General features: G+C 41.7%; 2 protein-coding genes and 1 pseudogene across 2 annotated transcripts; 1 reads left to right on the forward strand and 2 right to left on the reverse strand.

The window, feature by feature from the left end:
- The first annotated feature begins 591 nt into the window (after positions 1–591).
- Positions 592–2,553, forward strand: LOC113309225 (tubulin beta-7 chain). Its single transcript, XM_026557633.1, has 3 exons — positions 592–1,157; positions 1,309–1,578; positions 1,676–2,553. Exons 1-3 carry the CDS (start codon positions 764–766, stop codon positions 2,347–2,349), a joined length of 1,338 nt encoding a protein of 445 aa, XP_026413418.1. The 5' UTR covers positions 592–763; the 3' UTR covers positions 2,350–2,553.
- Positions 2,554–4,614: 2,061 nt separating this feature from the next.
- On the reverse strand, positions 4,615–5,576 carry LOC113309226 (17.8 kDa class I heat shock protein-like). Its single transcript, XM_026557634.1, has one exon. The coding sequence runs from the start codon at positions 5,363–5,365 to the stop codon at positions 4,880–4,882; it is 486 nt and encodes a 161-aa protein (XP_026413419.1). The 5' UTR covers positions 5,366–5,576; the 3' UTR covers positions 4,615–4,879.
- Positions 5,577–13,974: 8,398 nt separating this feature from the next.
- LOC113312579 lies at positions 13,975–14,457 on the reverse strand (annotated as a pseudogene).
- Positions 14,458–22,406: the final 7,949 nt, after the last annotated feature.

Below are 22,406 nucleotides of genomic sequence, written 5' to 3' on the forward strand. Positions count from 1 at the left end.
TCAAAATAAAAGTAACACAAAAACCCAAAAAAACAAAATTAACACAAAACCCCCAAAAAATTTGATGAAGCCAATTTTGGTTTCACACCAATTTTGAAATTTTGAGTTTTTATATCCATTTTTTAAAATTTGGGGTATTTATATCAATTTTATTTATGTATCCCAACATTTAAATAGGATTTTGTACCACAAGCTTGGCCACCTTGAATTTTTATGACTAGTTCTGTTTAGTATTTAGTATTTTCTTGTACGGTCTGGACCGGAGCGGATTCTTAGTTGTCCATTTCTTTGGTACTCAACCGGGAGTGCTACACTTCCCCGCTCATGTCCACCATAATTTTCCCCTACGAGGTGTTACATTTTAGCCCCCATAGTTTTTATAGTCAACAAACGAGTTGGTCGGTCCATTCTAACCGTTTTTCCCACTGTAATCAATGCAGAGTCTGAAAGTACATTCCACGTGGGACAATGCAGTTTCAAATTCCAGCAAATCCAGCTCATTTCGAAAAAAATACAAAAAAAAAATTCAAAATTTTATCCCAAAACCCTAAGGTAACATCTGACTGTTCGCGTTGTGAATCCTTTCATCATCACAGCTCATTCAAAAAAATAAAGCCGTTAGGAGATTTTTCTAAGATAATTTAAATTTAATTTAATTCCTCTATAAATTCACTTTACCTTCTCAACCCCCGTATTCTATACTCAATCTCTCTCTCTCTCTCTAAAAAAATCAATCAAAAAATTTCTTAAGAAATCAATCAAAATGAGAGAAATCCTTCACATCCAAGGAGGCCAGTGTGGAAATCAAATCGGTGCAAAGTTCTGGGAAGTAGTATGTGCAGAACATGGGATTGATAGTATTGGAAAGTATGAAGGAGATTCAGAACTTCAATTAGAGAGAATCAATGTTTATTACAATGAAGCAAGTGGTGGAAGATATGTACCGAGAGCTGTACTCATGGATCTTGAGCCTGGTACTATGGATTCAATTAGATCTGGTCCTTTTGGTCAGATCTTCAGACCTGATAACTTCGTCTTCGGTCAATCTGGTGCTGGTAATAACTGGGCGAAAGGTCATTATACTGAAGGTGCTGAGTTGATTGATTCCGTTCTTGATGTTGTCAGAAAAGAAGCCGAGAACTGTGATTGCTTACAAGGTACTTGGATTATTGTTTGTTTGGGTTGGATTTCTCTTTTTTTTTTTGATTAAATTTTGTTTGAATTTATGTACCGTAGCCTGTAGGGTTTCAAGTATTTTCTTACTTTTTTTTTTTTTGATTAAGTTTTGTTTTAATTTATGTACTGTAGGGTTTCAAGTATGTCATTCTTTGGGAGGAGGAACAGGATCTGGGATGGGAACTCTATTGATTTCAAAGATTAGAGAAGAATACCCTGATAGAATGATGCTTACTTTCTCTGTTTTCCCATCACCTAAGGTTTCTGATACTGTGGTTGAGCCTTACAATGCTACTTTGTCTGTTCATCAACTTGTTGAGAACGCTGATGAGTGTATGGTTCTTGATAACGAAGCTTTATATGATATTTGCTTCAGGACTCTCAAGCTCAGCACTCCTAGCTGTAAGTATATGTGTATATTTGGTTTGGTTTTTGGCTTTAAGTTTTGATTAATTACATTATTTGTTACTGATGATTTGTGGGAACAATTGTTGTGTAGTTGGAGATTTGAACCATTTGATATCTGCAACAATGTCTGGAGTTACTTGTTGTTTGAGATTTCCTGGACAATTGAACTCTGATCTGCGAAAGCTTGCTGTGAATTTGATTCCGTTCCCTCGTCTACACTTTTTCATGGTGGGATTTGCTCCACTTACATCTCGTGGGTCACAGCAATACAGAAACCTTACAGTTCCAGAGCTTACACAACAAATGTGGGATTCAAAGAACATGATGTGTGCTGCTGATCCTAGGCATGGACGATACTTGACTGCTTCAGCAATGTTCCGTGGGAAAATGAGTACTAAAGAAGTTGATGAACAGATGATTAATGTTCAGAACAAGAATTCGTCCTACTTCGTCGAATGGATTCCAAACAATGTTAAATCAACTGTTTGTGATATCCCACCCACTGGTCTTAAGATGGCTTCTACTTTCATTGGCAATTCAACTTCGATCCAAGAAATGTTCCGTCGTGTTAGTGAACAATTTACTGCTATGTTTAGGAGAAAGGCTTTCTTGCATTGGTACACTGGTGAAGGTATGGATGAGATGGAATTCACTGAAGCTGAGAGCAACATGAACGATTTGGTCTCCGAGTACCAGCAATACCAAGATGCAACTGCTGATGAAGAAGGTGAATATGAAGACGAGGAAGCAGAATATGAGGAATAAGTGAGTCTAGGGACTAGTCAGTCTAGTTTTGTGTAGGTTTTATACACCACAACTTCCAGTTGCCGGTGTCCTGTGATGTCTTTTTTAGTGTTGTTTTTTAATTGCTGAACTAATAGAAACGAGAAAAAAATGGTCTTGTTACTGGATGATATTGAGTAACATATGGTTTTGAATATATTCCTTCAAGTTGTTTGCTCGGTTCAATTTGCTTTATCACTCTGATATTGAGTAATGCTCAGACTTTTCTGCAATCTTACATGCCAATGGTGTTGTATGGATATTAGTATTTGCATTTTGAATGTTGAGTGCTTGAAGCCACTGATGGATATTAGTATTTGACAGAGAAGTTAGCACCTCCACCTGCCTTCTCAATAAGAAATGCTCTAAGAAGTACGGGCCACTGATGGTGCTCTAGTCTAACAGACAGTTTGAGTATCAATGATATATGATTCCTGTATGTATGGTCTATGGATAATCTTCTGCTTTTCATTTCTTCTTACAGTGTAATCTTCCTTCAAATTAGTACTGTAGATTCGTCTTAATTACATAATCTCTTAGTTCTTATACATTCCCACATAAAAATGTCTGATTATCTGTGATGCAAGATCTTAACTTTGAAGGTGTTCATGAATGAGTTTGACGCAGTTGCTTTGGCACGAAAAGATGGAGGTGATGAACTTTCACAAAGAATGATTGCCAGATTGTTGGACTTGATGGATGTAGTTAGCAGAACTGAAGGTGTACTCTCATTGCAGCCAGTGACAGGCCTGAACTTATTGATACTGCAGTTGCACGCTCTGGAAGACTTGTCCAAGAGAATGAAATAGGTAATATACAGTTTATCAATTTGAGTTTGTAGGATACATGGTGTATTATTACGCAGTATACACGTTGGATGAAGTCCTATGCATAATATGAAGTGGTCGTTTCGCAGGTGTGCTTCTTCTATACTGCTAGTGTTTTCTTCTGTTTTGGTTCCTTGGAAAAATTCTTTTGAATAGTAGCCTGTTATGCACATGATTGCAGGTGAAAAGGTGCTGCAAAGAACCCTTAATGTGTGCTTTAACTTTAGTTTTTTGTTTTAGATTCCGTCAGCCACCAAGTTAATGTGATGTTAGGAACGTGACTGCAAATTATATTGGAGTTTCAAATAGGTCAACCAAAGCTCTATTTCATTTGTAGTTTCCTGATGCTAGCTGCAACCAGATTTCCAACACCCAGTTATAATTAGAAATACATCACTAAAATACAGTGTTTACAGCGAAATGTTCAGATTGAATTCTTTTTGTGCCTTCCATGAGACACATTGTTTATATGCATGCAGAACATTAATTTCCCTTTACACAAATGGGTATCCATGTGATTGAATATCTGTTGGATAGAGAACTCTTATAAACTGAATCCTGCTCACACAAGAAAACTTCAATTTCAGGATATACTATTTGTCTTCTTAATCGTATGGACCATCCGTAGCAGAGACACAACAGAAAACCTTGCTTGGTTCAAATCTTATATGGATCCTGCAATGAAGCCGCATCAGTTGCTAAAACATTATGTTGCATTTTAGGAAGCCAGTGAGCGGTCAGGAAAATACATTCCAAGGTTCCATGTTTCGGTTATGATAGTTTCTCTGATGTTATAGTAGAAGCATCACGAGACATTAGTGATACAGGGAATGTTGTGACTTTCCTCAGATTAAGTGGATTCTGCATCTCAAGTCAGGTGCTGTCAGCTTTAACCAACTCGAGCTGCTCGACTAAACAATTAAAGAAGGAACTTTGCTTGAAGTGACATTTGATAACTTTGAAAAGGCGAAGGAGACCCAGTGTCAAGCGAAAGGTACACTTGGTTTTTAAAGTTGGAATTCCTTTGTAGAAGTAATATTTGACATCTGATAACAGAATGTTCCCTAACCTAAGTATGACATGTATCAATTCATAGTATATGTCATGTATTGAATTTAGACCTTGTACAATCTGGAGCTGGAAGTTTAAGAATCCAAGGCTTTTTAACCATGTATCAATTCATAGTATAGTTTGATTTATGCATACATTGACCTTGCAAAGCAAAAGATAGAAAGCTGCCGCGTAAATTCAACATCATCAAATGGTTCAAGACATCATCCACCCTTTCCAGTCTGCAGCTGAGTTTTGGAGTTTGATTTGTGACAGAGAATTATGGCTTTTTGTGTTGTACCTGAGTCATCTTTATGGAGTTTGCAAAGGGGTTTTGATTAAGCAAGGAACCAACAATAAACCAACAATATAAAGAAACTTAGTAATTTGATTGCAGTTAAGAACAAAGATTACAAGACCAAAGACACCAACAACCGATTTGGCACCCAATGGTAACAAAAACAGCACAACACCAACTTATTTTGAACAACACTAATAACAGACTGATAACACAAGATCAAAGACGCAACCAATCCAGGCAACACTGACGCTAATAACATATTAAAAACACTCCACACCAGAACCAGAACCAGAACCAGAGGGTGGATCACATTTTGCTGTCAGTACTGAAACTCTTAACCAGAAATCTGAATAGATTTCACTTCAGGCTTCTTCTCTTCAACTTTGGGAACAGTCACAGTGAGGACTCCATTCTCCATAGCAGCTTTAACTTCGTCCATTTTCGTGTTCTCAGGCAACCTGAATCTCCTCAGGAACTTGCCACTGCTACATTCAACTCGATGCCATTTATCATTCTTCTCTTCAGTTTCTCTGCTTCTCTCTCCACTTATCTGTAAAACTCTCCCTTCTTCAACTTCAACTTTCACTTCCTCCTTCTTAACGCCTGGCAGATCAGCTCTGAAGATATGTGCTTCTGGGGTTTCTTTCCAATCAATCCTAGTGTTGGCTAATTGTGATGTTTCTTTGGATAATTCAGAACGGGGCATAGAGAGTGCAGAGGATGAGAATGGGAAGTCTTGGAATGGATCCCATACGTCTAATGAAAATGGGTCGAAGACATTGGTTCTTCTGTTGCCAAAGAAGTTTGGAGCGATCGACATTTTTAATTAAAGAAGAGGTTTCGGGTGAGGATTCTAAATTGCTGATGAGAATTGATGATTGCAATTCGAGGTTGATTGGCTTGCAGGTATTTTATAGGGGGGAGAAATCAATGTCTGTTAAGAGATTTTTTCCTTTCTGATTTATTTCTACACCATTCTTGATGATTCGAGAACATCGAAGGAAGTCTAGAGCCTTCTTTTCCATTTTTGGGTTTGAAACGATCACGTTCGAAAAGAGATTGTAAATTGCCCTCCCTCCCCCTCTCGTGTTTTTGTACTTAGCCCATAAGGGCCATAACTTGTCATGTTTGTGAGTAGGGCTGTACAACGGGTAGGGTGGGTAGGATATGGCATATACCCGCCACCCTACCCGTTTACCGGCGGTTAAGAAAATCTTTACCCGCCACCCTACCCGCCAAATAATGGATAGGATAGGATACGGTTAAAAAACTGGTGGGTAGGGTAGGGTTGGCGGGTAGGAGTAGGGTATGTGCACTTCTAGGTAGGGTGGGTATGATATGGCATATATCCGCCACCCTACCCGTTTACTGGCGGTTAAGAAAATCTTTACCCGCCACCCTACCCGCCAAATAGTGGATAGGATAGGATACGGTTAAAAAACTGGCGGGTAGGGTAGGGTTGGCGGGTATGGGTAGGGTATGTGCACCCCTATTTGTGAGGCCCTAATTTCCCATATGTTACCTTTATATCCTGCTATGACCGGTCAGGCTAGTGAAGTGCCAAGATGGCGTGACACAGTATAGCCGGCCTAGCCAGTGTTCTGCCAAGATGGCGCTGCACTGCATAGACCGGTAAGCGCCAAGATGGTTGGACCCTGCAAGGCCAGTGAAGCGCGAAGGTGACGCTACACTGTAAGAACATTGGCCAAGTAATGAAGCTTATCGGTCGGCACGATGAAGCTTCATTGAGGGAAAGGCAAAGCAATGCCAAGTTGACAAATGCAACATGCAATGTTGACATTGATGCATATCCACGGAATTGAGTTGTCCCAAACTCAAAGATGATGCAAGAGAGTTGAATAGGCCAAGAGTTGGCCTATGCATTAATTCAAGACTGGCCAAACCTTGGATAGTGCAAACAAGTTAGTAATGCAAGAGTGGCATTGTTATTGTCGAACAAGTTGGCTCAGTGAAGCATATGATTGTTGATGGTGGTTTTTAGTTCAGGGTTAAAATTGTAAAACCCTGCATTTAATATGACGTCACTCTGCAAAGAGGCAGACTCATGTAAAAGTGATGAGTGTTCAACCTCTCCAATGGCGCATTTATTGAGAAACTCAATATATCCGCATGAAATTTATCTAGAATGGTGTATGTAGCAACAATCCCAGGTATTCTGTAAATTTCGTCACCTTGCTTGTATTATTCAATTAATATAAGTTTCTTTGAATGCTTTATGTGCTATGTTCCCCGGTTGAACCCTTAATATTGATATGGCATAACAATTTGTGTTCGCTCGCCGCAGAGTAGCACAAATCTCCAAGTATCAAGGTTAAGGTCCTTGCATAAAAGTACTCAATCGGAAAGCATACTGCTCTCTGGCAATAAACTTAAAGAACTCTGTGTCAACACATATAATTCAATCAATTATGTGATACTTCACAAGATTCAGATATTACCCTTACTAATTTGCAAAAATTAGGGGTTTTGCGCCCTGTGCTGTATATTAGACCTCGCAGGTCGAAATTAAGCCTAGGCGAAATAGGAAATTAATCCGCCGTGGATTAGTAGGTGCAAAATCCTACCCAAAATCAGAAAACAAGGAATAAAAGGAGCCACGGAATAGGAGCAGCAACAAAAGGGAAGTGTGGCCATGCCATAGGCCAGCTGACGCCATTTGCAAGTGGCCACACCTCATGTCGCTCGACCGGCCCTTGCTTCCCATCGACCAATCAGGTCGCCTTAAACCCGCCACACGCACATGAGTTGTGGATGGGCCCATACTTGCCGACCCTATTTCCCATCGACCAATCGGGTCGCATTAAATCTGCTACACGCACTGGAAGTGTGGCCACGCTCATGCTTGGCCGGCCGCTCTTTTTATCGACCAGTCAGGTCGCTCTAATACTGCCACAGTACTAAAAGAGGCAAAATTGCGCCAGATGGTCACAATGCCAAATTGGATTTCCAAAACCGCGCCAACATACTAATGGCATGTCAAACGTGCATGCCAAACGTGTCATTCCACTCCAGCATGCCAATGGCATGCCAAACATGCTATGCCGCACCAACATGCCATGCCACACCAACATGCTAATGGCATGCCAAACGCGCCATTGCGCTCCAGCGTGCTAATGGCATGCCAAACATGCCATGCGGCGCCAATGTGCTAATCCGCATGCCAAACATGCCAAACGTGCCACTTGCCGCAGTAACTTTCCAAACGTGCCACTTTGCCGCAGTAGCATGTCGAACGTGTCAACGTGCCATAAATAGTGCGCATACGTGCTAACCCACCTCCTGTTCGTGGCCAACGCCATGACAAATTCCAATTAGGGTATTCTAATCAAAAACACGACTTTCCTTTAGTGACATTAGCCTAAACCCTAATTTCCAGTCGTGGCCCAAATTACGCCACTTTGGGCCCCACAACATGCCATGAGCCATGTGGGACCCAACAAACCCTAAAAACGGCGCCAAACTATAATCACCCGTGGCTATCCTTGCGCCTATGGTTATTCCCATATTATGGCCCGCCACAATTCCTTTAATGTGTTCATGGCATCGATTGCATGAAAAGGCCACCGTGTCGCGGCCGTGCCACGCGCGCTAATTAGGGTTTCGATATGCCAAACCCTAATTTAGCTAAAGTTTCCACGCCAACCAAGTCAAGAAATTCTCCTAAGGCCTAAATTTTGATATAGCAACAGGAGCCAATGCTGTCGGAGCCATATTTGGGTCTAACACCAATATGCCAAAATAGCTGCCACGGCTACGCTGGCACCACTATGCCACGGCTACGCCAGGCGCCACTATGCCACTGACATGCCGATATGCCACTGGCATGCGTTAAATATGCCATCATACCATCGTCATATGCCAATGACGCCATTTTGCTATTATCAGATGCCAATGGAATGTGGCCATAATCAACGGCCACCCTTTCTCACATGCCACAATCTCAGCCGTCCAAATTCGCCACAGAATTGATAGGCCTGTGGCAAGTTTTAGGCGACTAGCCAAGACAAGCCTAATAGCATCACATGCTATTTCATGCGGTAAGTCTCTTGACTTTGACTTTCCACACATGGCTATATGCTACTTAGTTGGCATACAATTAATCAAAATAGCTAAGTCTTGCATACATGACTCGTTCAACAATCTGCTACACATTTTCCACGAAAATGCTCGAGACATCAAATATGTCACAAACTGGGGGATGCTCATCAGGGTATTGGTCTGGCTGTTTACAGCGTGCTGCGTGCAACACGCCCATTATAAGAAAGTGTCAGAAAGCAGGGCAGTTAGTGGTGGGAAGAAGTAGTGGGTGTAAACTAACCAGTTGCCTTCATAGTGGGAACATGGTCTTTGGCATTTACACATGACTCCACTTCTCCATCACTCAATCACTCCCACTTTCTAAGAGATCAGGGTGCGTTTAATATGACTTATATAAATAGATTTTACCTATTTCAACAAAACAACAAGTTTGGTTAGAACAACAACACAGTATCCAGAAAACACCAAAGAAATGATAGCTTATATTCCGCAAGCTAGTTCCATATTCTGATACAAGTCATAAAATAGCCACACTTTCAGAATTAACCATTCTGGTCTCAACACCTTCTTCTCTTCCCTCCGTAAGACCAACCCTTCTCCTTCACTTTGTGACCGAAGCAAGACTGGAACGGCTATTTCTTGGTTTAGGCAAGGATTGTACAAATTGATCTCTCGAATATAAAGTACTCCCGTGCAGTGCATTTGTTTTAGGTTTAGGCTCGTTTCTCATCCACACACCCAAATTTACCAAAACCAGCAGAAACATTTTTTACCCATAAACAATTGGCGACCACATTGGGAGATTAATCTCTCGGTTGCACTATCAAATTTCAATTTTAATTTCATTTTTATAATCCCAATTTCAAGGTGGTAGAGCTCAGGTCTGGGTCAACAACAAACCCTGAGGCCACTGGCGCTGAAAACGGCCTCGATATCAACGTTACTTCCAGTGACATCAATGTACCACCGGTCAGCATGATCAACGCCAGCGGCGCAGGAAACGTTCTCTCAGGCGTTACACCTCCGATCACTAGAGTCGTTGCCGCCACCCCCAATATTTCTTCAAGTGTAACACCCCCAGTTGTCACCAGAATAGCTACCACTCCACCGTCGGGACGAGAGACCGGAGGAACCAGAGGAGGCCGACCCCTATTACTATTGCTGATTTGATAGAAAGACAGGAAGTTCTTGCTAAGACTCAGACGGACATGGCTTCCACTCAGAAAGAGGTACTTACTTTCCTCTAGACACTAACAGAGCGGAAACCGCAGGATTCAAGCCAACCAGAGCCAATGAGGAGCACCTTTCATACCCCTAGCGCCGGTACCTCAGCAGGACACACCTTTGTAGATGAAGAGGCCCGTTTTTCTCCTGAAAGACTTCTTCGAAACCGAGACAAAGGAAACTCGATGGATATGCACCAACATCAACCCCCATATCCTCATGAAGTGCAAAGGGTTCCTCTTCCGAGGGGGTATTCTTCTCCTCAACTCTCCTTTTATGACGGCACTGGTAATGCGCATGAACATGTCTCTCGATTTTTGGAATCCTTGGGTGAACATGAGTACAATCATGTCCTCCGTCTGAAGGAATTTTCGAAATCACTTACCGGAAGGGCATACACCTGGTACAACAACATCGCACCGAACATCATGTCCAACTGGTGTGACATGGTTACGGCTTTCTACAAAAATTACTTCTTTGTGTCTGAGCAAATCACCTTCTCAGATTTAGGAAGGATGTTTCAATGAAACAATGAACATCCAAATGATTATGTTAAGAGATTCAGAATTCAGGCACTAGATTTTCACGACCAAAACGTGATTGAACAACAATTGGTGGAGTCTTGCATCAATGGAAAGGTTCTCATTCATCGTGTCTTACTGGAGAATCTACGGTTCCAGACATTCTCTGAACTCCATGAAGCTGCTAAGCGGTCGGCTACAACAACACCAACATTGTTAGAAAGAACCAAGCCATCCATAGGTGAAGACGCACGCGAAACTCGAGGAAACAAATGCCTCATCAACAAGCAATATAACACTGGTCCCTTTGTAATCGTGGTGAATGAAGGAGGAAAAAGGAAAGCTTCAGTGGTAGAACAGCAAGCCAAACGTGTAACACCAGCACATCAGGTGGCTCCATCCCGGAAGGCCGCGGCTAAAGCTCCTGCGCAACACCAAGAAGCTGGAGAAGCTTCCCTAGATTTCCCATTCCCAATCGAGGAAGTAATTGAACTCTTGGAGGCATGGATCCAAGATGATGCTATCAAGCTGCCTCCTATCAGGCGCCCGCCAACTGAAGAGGAAATAGCAAATCCCAAGTATTGTCGCTACTACAGGTTCGTCGATCACCCGACCAATGAATGCAATAGGTTAAAACGTATTTTCAAGGAAAAGATAGAGGCAGGAGAACTTCAACTGGGCAATGAGGGAGTTCACAGTTATCCTCTTCCAGTCAGGAGCTGCATGCTCTTTGGGGACTCTGTTCACAAAACCGTGCAGTCCATGATGCAACGTGTGTACGAAATCCTATATTTCTCCAAGAAGCAGCGTCAATACATATTTACAGCCCTCAATCGTGTTGTGTCGGGCAACCGACTCTTTGATGTTGAATAAGCCACTCCCAAATCCCAACCTCTCCTAGGAAGCGCTATTGGAAAGTGCAACTGGGGACTGCTGACCACGGCTTACCTGAAGAATGCCAAGTTCGATGGCACGCTGATTGACGCATCCTCTGACTTCAAAATTGTTACCGTCAAGACTCTGAGAGATGCGGGAATTTCAAAGCAGGAGGATACCCACTCCCCAATTGTGGTCAAAAACTCGGAAGGAGAAGCAATAAGCGCGTACGGCTACATTAACCTCGAAATTAAGGTGGGAGATGCTCTAACACACGAAAAATTCCATATTTTCAAGGAATGCCCAAATTATGACATGGTTCTGGGACACTCGTGGGTGCATAACAACAAAACGAAGTTAGGAGTATGTCCTCTGCCGGTGTCAATACCTGAAAGAATTTCCAACAAGCCATCTAACCCTGAGGACTATATGCAGCCGTATCTGCAACTTTCCAATGTAACTCAATTGCCTAGAGAGTGCCCATCAACGTACATACGCAGGTTTCAGAAACAAGTAAGTCTTATTGAACAATCCTTTCTGCAATGAGTCACTTCTCCTCTCGTCCAGGCCGGGGACTCGATCCAATTATCAACCCGGTCATCATTGAAAGATGTGAATGGGATGCCGGACCCTTCAAATGTTTCATCAAAAGTTTGGAAGCTATCTTAGTCGATAATAATGGATCCAAAAGTCAAGTAGCGGCGCAAGATCAAAACCCATTTCAAGTTGGAGACATGGTAGTGAAAGTTGACGCTCATCCTCCTTCGTACAATTCCACAGACGAGCCATACCTAGTAGCAGAAATTATTTTGGGAGGATACTGCAAACTCACTAATGCCGACAGGTTAGAAGGTGTAGTAATACACGCTCAGTGGCTCAAACCCTTCAAAGCCTAAGATGTCATGCCTCCTCTTTCCTCAAAATTCTTCTTAGTATTTCCTTCAGAAATTTCCCTTTTCACGCAATATTTGTAATTCCTCCAAAATGATTGCACTGCTTGAGTTCATAATTTAGGGTTTCGATTTTAATTAAAGCATCGTTTCTTTCAAAAAAATAAGTCTTCCTGAATCTCAAAGGAAAAGTACCAAGTAAATCTAAACCCTTACAAATCCATTACCTACTAATTCAAAATCAAACCTTACAAGAAATATCTTATTCAGAAATACTGAAGAGGGTAATACACAAGGAAGAATATCATCAAGTAGCATCATTGGCACCTTCTTTCAATAACATCTGGCTTCAACCTTTCCTTGACGAGGTTTCCCTGCTTCTCACGACATGTGTTCCAGTTCGTGACAACTCACGCTGCTACATCCCCGGGCGGCATGCCACAGATTCCTGAAGGTGTGTAATTTACAAGGGAGAACCAAGAAACAAGAAGGTCGGTCAAATCTTTAACCATTGTTATTATTTCCCCTGTGTTGAGTTGTTATGGTTGATGCCGGCACACGGAAATGTTATTATGGAAAGAGTGCGACATGCTGACCGGCGCTATTAGTGTGGCGTTCCCATCCACGGTATTTGTTGCTGTCTTTCTATTTGTTGAATGGCCCCAGGAGAATTTTGTTTTTCGTAAAAGGGGTTTTTGGATTCTTTTCAGTCGGGAGATTTCATTCATTCATTCAAGTAAATACATGAAACTATCAAAGAAGAATAAAAGAATGTTATTTGGCGAAGCCCTAGCTCCGGGCACATGAACAAAAGAATGAAGATAAATCCCTGAGGTATCGAGACAGCTACACGCCGCTACAAGGTTGTTCTGTGAAAGAAAATAACAAAATGGAAAACTAGTTATTAATGTCAAAGACCGCTCCAGCAGCCTCTCCAATGGTTCCGACGTTTTCTTCAGCGCCATCTCCAATGGCCGCTTCAACAGTATCCTCGACGTTCGCTTCAACCTCTCCAACAATAGTTTTGGCATCCTGGGCCGTGCCGGCATCCTTCTCAGCAACTGCTCCAGCAGCCTCTTGAGGATATTCTTGTTCGTGAACATCATATTCAAGGATTATGATACCGTCATGAACAAGGTAATTGAACTTGCTCTCGCCTGGAGGTTTCTCAGGCTCGATCCTTCACCGCTTCAGTCGGGCAGCGAATCTTTCAGCCCTGGCACTGGGTTGCTGAGATGCTTCACCACACTGAGACTTAACGCGCTGGGACGCTTCATCATGTCTCCACTTTTCCTTCATGTCAACCGAAGCCATGAAAGCTTGAGCACGCGTCCGAACAAGGCGTAGATGAATGAGAGGCATACCCTATATAATCCGACCAGCTTCGCGAAGCAAAGGATCGATTTTGTTCAATACTTCCTCGTATGCAGAAACCCTGGGTTTGTTGACTTCAAAGCTTTTCGCCGAAAAATCGGAAAGACGATCATCACCAGGAGTTCCCATCATATACTACAAAAAGGCATTATGCCTGCATCAATAACTTACACGGTAAAAGAAAGCAAAAGAAGAGATGCGAGAGGAGGTTTGAAATAATACCCGGAAAGAAGATGAATGCGATTCTGTGGTGATCTATATGAAAGAAAAGTCTCAGAGTGGTCTTTTATATCACGCAGATCGATTAAACCTATGAAAGAAAACTCTTTTCCGGTCGTATATGAAGGCTCTGGATACGGTATATCAACTAGATTAGATACCTATCTATTAAAAGACACAACCAATACAGGAAACACTGACTCTAATAACATATTAAAAACACTCCACACCAGAACCAGAACCAGAGGGTGGATCACGTTTTGCTGTCAGTACTGAAACTCTTAACCAGAAATCTGAATAGATTTCACTTCAGGCTTCTTCTCTTCAACTTTGGGAACAATCACAGTGAGGAATCCATTCTCCATAGCAGCTTTAACTTCGTCCATTTTCGTGTTCTCAGGCAACCTGAATCTCCTCAGGAGCTTTCCAATGCTACATTCAACTCGATGCCATTTATCATTCTTCTCTTCAGTTTCTCTGCTTCTCTCTCCACTTATATGTAAAACTCTCCCTTCTTCAACTTAAACTTTCACTTCCTCCTTCTTAACGCCTAGCAGATCAGCTCGGAAGATATGTGCTTTTGGGGTTTGTTTCCAATCAATCCTAGTGTTGGCTAATTGTGATGTTTCTTTGGATAATTCAGAACGGGGCATAGAGAGTGCAGAGGATGAGGTTAGGGATGAGAATGGGAAGTCTTGGAATGGATCCCATACGTCTAATGAAAATGGGTCGAAGACATTTGATGAGTGCCAAATAATGTATATATTTATCCCTTTTTGTTGGCAATTTAACTCATCTTTTATGCATTAATTTTACATTTTACCCCATATTCTGTATTTTCATTGTTTTCAAGAATAAATATTTTTATTAATTAATTTTGCATTTTTAGGTAATAAATAAAGTTCGGATGAGTCGCGGAGCGAAAAGAGCAGAAAAGTAGTGAAAAGCCGGGAGAAATTACGCAAGGAAGCCGCGAAGAATGGTGCGCACAACCTCATTTTCTACACACAAAAGCGCCTCCGTTCTCAGCCGTCAGATCAGTTCCCAGAAGCATCCGATGGTCGCTCCTTCATAGAGCATCAAAATCTGAAGTCTCTGCCAAGCACCACAGCGCTGAAATTCCAAGCCTTCAGATTAGATGGTTTTGAATCCAACGGTCGCTCCCTTGCTGTTCATCAACGTTTGATATCTCCGCCTTACACTACAACACCTAACCCCATCTAGAGCCGTTAACTTCGTCGTATAAAAAAATCCAGCGGTCGCTACAAGCTTCACTTCATCTCACCGTCCGATTGATCTTTCATCTCCCTATCCCACGGCGCAGCGTCGCAGATCATCACACTCGATACACTCGCCTCACACCCTAGCGACCGAGCACCTACACCTCAACCAAACGCACCCTTCCCTTCTCCATCGAACCATCTCCTCCATCACCCCCTCTGCAGAACCGCCATGCCCCGTACCACCACCATCATCACCACCTCTCCCTGACGCCCCCAAATCACTCCACTATTTTCTCCCCAAATCACTCTACTTATACCCATCATCACTATCACGTTTTACATCAACTAATCTCCTCAATTTCTCATCTCTGCCGACTGAAACCCTAGGTGAGAAATTGAAGATATAAGTTGATGTTAGAGCAGCAATTGGAGCGGGAGATGACTCAGGAAGAGAAATAGAAGGATGGGTCGACGAGATGGAGCGAGAATTTCATCAACAGTAGGTAATTGGCAAAACCTAATTTTACTGACTTTGGGGAAAATTGGGGGAAAACCTAATTTTGTGTAATGGGTATAAATTGGTGTTGGGGGAAGCATTAGAAGGACACTATTTACCTCTCTGGACTAGCCAGTAGAGAATTGGCTCAAATTTTATTTTTCAGTGTTCTTCTCAGTTAACAGTGCAAGTTGCTTATGTGTTGAATTATCTGATATGTGCTAGTTATGTATGAATTATCTATGTTAGTGTATGCATGTTGTCACTTCATGGTTAGCATGAGCTAATCATCTTCAGGCCAAGGCTCAGTGAAGCCTTGTGCACTGTCAAGTGTGAATGAGCTAGTTGGTTACTTCCTGTTGCTGTGTTGTGAATGTGTATTTGAGAGAGGCCAATGCTCATAGAGCCTGTGATTGGCTGTACTGTCAAAAGACAGCCAATGCTAGGGGTAGACTAGTGAGCAAGTTGGTGTTCTTTCATTTCTAGTTGTATGCTTAGGAATGAACTTAACCTAGACCATGTCACTTGATTAGGATACAAGGTGGATCATATGCCTTGGCTTACCACCACTTCTCTTTTAATCAATCTTAATTTCAGTCACTTTTTCAAGTTCTGTGTTTTTGCATTTCAGCTTTATTTTCATGCCTTTTATGTTCCTGCATCTTGTAGCTACTGTGCACTGAAGGCAGTGCACAATCCTGCCTCTTGCCCTTGGCTGCCAAGCCTTGGTAGTTTGTTGCTTTTTCTTAACTGCTCCTTTGTTGCCTTACCCTGCATTTTTGGTTCTTGCTTATCTTTCCTTGCTTTGGTTCTTAACCTGCTTCTCTTTTGCCTTACTTTATGTTCTTGTTTCTCTGCCTGCAACCTTGCCTGCCCTTAGCTTATTACACATCTTAGTTAGGAAAACTTCTCATATGCTCCTCTCCCTGTGGACAAACCCCTACTCACTCTTTTATTACAAATATTGACCTTGTATACTTGCAAGCATATTGTGTGCATCTTATCATCACACCAAGTTTTTGGCGCCGCTGCCGGGGAGCTGGCTGCCTTATCTGTGAAGTTTTCAAGGTCTGCTGTTGGTGTGCAAGTGTTGGTGACTCTGCTGTGAAGCTGCTGCAGCTGCTGCTGCTGATCTGCTGGTGCTGTTGCTGCCAAGCTGTTGCACTTGCCAAGCTTGCTGCCAACTGCTGCCAGGCCTGCTGCCAACCTCTGCTGCTGGGCTTGTGCAACTTCTGCTCTTGGGCTCCGTTGCTGCTGCTGCTGGGCTCTGCTTCACTTGCTGCTGCTGGGCTTGGACGTGAGCTGCTAGGACGATCCTAAAGCCCAACTGGGCCTTGCAACTAAAAGGGGACTAAAAGCCTATTTTTGGGCTTCCCTCCAAAACAAGTAAGCCTAACCCATGAGTTAACCCACTTGGGCCTCATTTAAATTCAAATTTGGGCTTGTAATAATTAATTTAATTATTTATTTGGGATTGTAATAATTTTTATTTTCTTTTTCTTTTTTTTTATATTTGGGATTGTAATAATTTTTTTTGTTTTTCTTTATTTTTCTTTATTTTTCTTTTTTTCTTTTATGGGTTTTTTTTATTATTATTGTTTTTATTTTTTTTTATGAGTTGTGATAATTTATGCTAGGTTTAGTTCAAAAATTTTCAAACCCAAAATTTTAAACCAAAAAAACAAAATCCCTTCTTTAAACCAAAACCCATTCAAAAACCAAATCTTCATAACCCTTGGGCCAAATTGTTTCCGATTGCTCTGTCTGACCAACATGTTAGTTAAGGTACCTACTAGGACATGATTGTGACCTACAGAGACCAGACAAACAGACTTGTTAGAATTAACCCAGACGAACCTATCGAAATTCTAAGTTCTGAGGGAGACAGTCCAGATCAACCAGAAACAATGGGAGAACCACGTACCCTCAAGGATTATATGTACCCAACTAGAGCCAGTCAACCGTCCTGTATTTTGCTGCCCGAGGCTAATGGCCATTATGAGCTGAAATCTAGCACAATACAGATGCTTCCTATTTTTAGAGGTGTTGAGAATGAAAACCCTTACCACCACGTGAGAGAATTCGAGGAAATTTGTGGAACTCTGCGTTTCACTCAAATGACCGACGAAACCCTGAAGTTAAGGCTTTTTCCTTTTTCCCTGAAAGATAAGGCAAAGGCCTGGCTCTATGCTTTACAGCCTCAATCCATCATGACATGGGATGACCTCAAAAGGAGTTTTTCAAAAAGTTTTTCCCGAACCACAAGACTGCGACAATTCGTCAAAGTCTGAATAGCTTTGTGCAATTAGAAGGTGAGACCTTAGCTAGATACCTGGAGAGATTCAATGAATTATTGCTCCAATGTCCCCATCATGGTTTTGAAAAATGGAGACTTGTGCAAATTTTGTATGAAGGTCTAGATGTGTCCACCCGAACAACGGTTGAGTCGATGTGTAATGGTCTATTCGTAGATAAAACTGCTGACGCGTCTTGGGACTTCTTGATTGAAGTAGCTGAAAAGACGCAACAGTGGGAATCCATCCGTGAAACCAGAAAGACTACATCCGAAGCAAAGGCTTTTAGGATTGAAGCGGATTTTGAGGGAAGAGCAAACATGGCATCAATAGTTAGGAGATTAGAAGAGTTAGAACTACATAAAAATTCAAAACCTTCCACCACTACTCTCCGAGAACATGTCGCTTCATCTATTTGTGCTGCTTGTAACGACCCCAACCATCAATTCCAAAATTGTCCAGATTTGCTTGCAGTCCAGGAGTCTAGGCTTGAACAGGCACATGCCATGTTTCAGAAACCAGAGCATAACCCTTATTCACAGACCTACAATCCAGGATGGAGAAACCACCCTAACTTTTCATGGTCAAAAGGGCCCACTCAAGGAGGACCATCTCAACCCAATCAGAGCTATCAAACAATCAGGGATATCAGAACAATCAAGGTTATCAACACCCGAGAAACCCTCAACAACAATCAAACTCTCAACAACAATCATATCCTCAGCACAATACAGACAAGAGATTATCCACCTTAGAGGAAATGTTCCAGAGTTTGATGCAAAGTCAGAAAAATCTAGATCAAAAGATGGATCAAATATGTGAGAGAGAAAAGGGTAAACTTCCGAGCCAACCCCAACAAAATCCAAAGAGGATATTTCAAACAGGCACAACATCCTGCACTGAAACCTCACCTGATCAAATCCATGCCATTACCACCCTCCGAAGTGGTAAAGTCATCGAGAACAACGTAGGCGAACCTAATGAGTCTGATACAAATTCCACGTTGTCTCCACAACCCCAGAAAACCAAAGAATCTGAGCAAGTTGGAAAATCTGACAATTCTACTGCTGTGAATGTCCCTTTGCCAACTCATCTTCCTGTTGCTCCATTTCCTCAAAGATTGATCTATCAACAGAAAAGTACCCATTACAATGAGATGTTAGATCTGTTCAAGAGAGTCAACATCAACATTCCTTTTCTTGAAGCAATCAAGCAAATCCCTGCTTATGCCAAATTCCTCAAAGACTTGTGTACTCAAAAGCGCAAGCTCAATGTGCAAAAACGTGCTTTCTTAGCTGAGCAGGTGAGTTCCATCATTCTGAACAAAACTCCACCCAAGTTTAGGGATCCAGGATGTCCAACAATTTCTTGCACTATAGGAGAACACACGGTCAATAAAGCGTTATTAGACCTAGGTGCAAGTGTTAACCTACTGCCATATTCTGTTTATGAGCAGTTAGGTCTTGGGGAGTTGAAACCAACATCTATCACTCTACAACTGGCAGACCGATCTGTCAAGATTCCTCGTGGAGTGGGGAAGATGTTTTGATCAAGGTTGACAAATTCTATTTTCCCGTAGACTTCATTGTCTTAGACACTCAACCTGTACAAAACCCAGACTGTCACATTCCTGTCATCTTAGGACGTCCTTTCTTGGCTACGTCCAACGCGATCATCAACTGTCGGAATGGAGTGTTAAAACTGTCTTTTGGTAACATGACGGTAGAATTGAATGTGTTCGATATTAGTCAACAACCTGTGAATCTTGATGATGATGATGCATGAAGTTAATATGATTGAAGGATTAATGCAAGATTCGTTGACTAACATTCTATCCGTTGACCCCTTTCAAGCATGTATGGAGAACTTTAACCCTGATTTCTATGATGATGCATACTGTAGTGACGTCCTATCTCTGCTCGAATCTGTACCTCAAATGGACGTCACTGAAAGGAAATATGAAGTGGAACAACCCCTATTCTCTGATTCCAAGCTTATTCCATCCATTGTTGAGCCACCCAAGCTTGAATTGAAACCATTGCCTAGTACGTTGAAGTACGCATTCCTAGGTTCTTCTGATACTTTACCTGTCATTATTTCATCATGTTTAGACACGGAACAGGAAAGTAAGCTTTTAGAAGTACTTAAGGAACACAAAGAGGCCTTAGGATGGACCATCTCAGATCTCAAAGGAATTAGTCCCACCATTTGCATGCACCACATTAACCTTGAAGAGAATGCCAAACCATCGAGGGAAATGCAAAGGAGACTTAATCCTAACATGAGAGATGTAGTCAAAGGAGAGATCCTGAAACTACTGATGCGGGTATCATATACCCAATTCCCGATAGCAAATGGGTTAGTCCCATTCAAGTTGTGCCTAAGAAGTCAGGCATTACTGTTGTTCAGAACGACAAGAATGAATTAGTCCTACTCGTACAACCACAGGATGGCGAGTATGCATCGACTACAGGAAGTTGAACACAGTAACAAGGAAGGATCACTTCCCGCTCCCTTTCATTGACCAAATGCTAGAACGTGTGTCTGGACACAGTCACTACTGTTTTCTAGATGGCTTTTCCGGTTATAACCAAATTCACATTGCTCCGGAAGATCAGGAAAAAACTACATTCACGTGTCCATTTGGGACGTTTGCTTATAGACGTATGCCCTTCGGGTTGTGTAATGCACCTGCTACTTTTCAGCGTTGCATGATGAGCATTTTTTCTGACATGATAGATAGTTTTCTCGAGATCTTTATGGATGATTTCTCTGTTTTTGGTTCCTCGTTTGACGAGTGTTGAAGCATCTTGCCCTCGTGATATCCAGATGTAAAGAAAAGAACCTTGTTCTAAATTGGGAAAAATGCCATTTTATGGTGAATTCAGGAATAGTTCTAGGACACATCATCTCAGAGAAAGGAATTGAAGTGGATAAAGCTAAAGTTGACCTCATTCAACATCTACCACAACCTTGCTCTGTGAAGGAGATCAGATCATTTCTAGGTCATGCTGGTTTTTACCGGCGATTCATCAAAGATTTCAGCAAGTTGTACATCCTAGTCGCAGTTGATTACGTTTCTAAGTGGGTAGAAGCCATAGCAACCAGAACAAATGACCACAAGGTGGTACTTTCATTTCTAAAGGAAAACATATTTGCACGTTTTGGTACCCCTAGAGCTATCATCAGTGACGGCGGTTCACATTTTCGTAACAAGTACTTTGAGTCTTTAGTACGCAAGTATGGCATAACTCACAAGGTTGCTACTCCGTACCACCCTCAGACTAGTGGACAAGTGGAAGTGTCTAATAGGGAAATCAAGCACATTCTGGAGAAGACGGTCAACCCGTCCAGGAAAGATTGGTCATTGAGATTGAATGATGCTTTGTGGGCCTATAGAACAGCTTATAAGACACCAATTGGCATGTCCCCCTATCGTCTAGTGTATGGAAAGCCGTGCCATCTACCTGTGGAATTAGAACATCGTGCCTACTGGGCAATCAAAGAGCTGAACTTTCTCTGGACGAAGCTGGAATTCAACGGAAACTTCAACTCAACGAGTTGGAAGAATTGAGAAATGAGGCTTATGACAGTGCCAAGCTGTACAAGCAGAAGATGAAGATATTTCATGATAAGCGTATTCTGCGCAAATCCTTCACTCCTGGTCAGAAAGTCTTGCTGTATGACTCCCGATTACATCTTTTTCCAGGAAAACTGCGTTCCAGATGGAAGGGTCCGTACCTAGTACGCACAGTTTTTCCTCATGGAGCTGTAGAGCTGGAGGATGTCTCCAACAAGAACGTTTTCAAAGTCAACGGGCAGAGATTAAAGCCATTCCTTGAGCCATTTCCACCCGACATTGAAACAACCGACCTGGAGGACCCAGTCTATGTGGACTAAACTGGTCCACTCTTTCCCTAAATAACCAAACAGTTTTCCAAATGTTTCCCTAAAAACCAAAATTTTCGTTTTCCCATCAAAACCAAATGTTCCCAACAAAACCAAATTTTTTCCAAAAAGTCCAATCCCATTAAAAACCAAATTTTCTTGTAGATAATGTGTTAGTTAAATTTCCTTTTGTATATATTTTGTGCTCATCCATTGTGACTGCTAATATGATGGATTTTTGCCTTGAAATAACGGAGTTTTAATCGAGCTACCACCGTACAATCGGGTATTCTCTCTCCTTTTACTCTACTCAGCATGTCCTCTTCATATATTGTTTTATAATTCTTTCCATATTTGAAACATTGAGGACAATGTTTAGTTTAGGTTTGGGGGTATAGAGTAGATACCATGATAATTTGCATAATTGAAAACAAAACTCTTCTTTTTGAAAAAAATTGAAAAATTCCAAAAAAAAAAATTAAAAATCAAAATTCAAAAAAAATTAAAAAATAAAAAAAAAATCATAAAAATGGAGCTCATTTACCTTGAAATGTTGACTCTTGTGCAAATATGTATTTTATTAGGAGTCTTAGTCTAGATATTTAGGCACCCTGATTCTAGCACAATTCACATAGTGATAAGAAATTTGCACGCGCACGATCTACCAATACATGTATGGCCTCGATCTTCAAGGTGTTTGATAGGAAGTTACGATTGCCAATCACTTTAGAATACTGAACGAAACTTGACTAGCTTGTTCTTTGGTTGGTTGGGATAGAAGGTGGAGGTTACATTAA

This window comes from Papaver somniferum, chromosome 9, assembly GCF_003573695.1.
Source record: "Papaver somniferum cultivar HN1 chromosome 9, ASM357369v1, whole genome shotgun sequence".
Classification (NCBI taxonomy): Eukaryota; Viridiplantae; Streptophyta; class Magnoliopsida; order Ranunculales; family Papaveraceae; genus Papaver; species Papaver somniferum.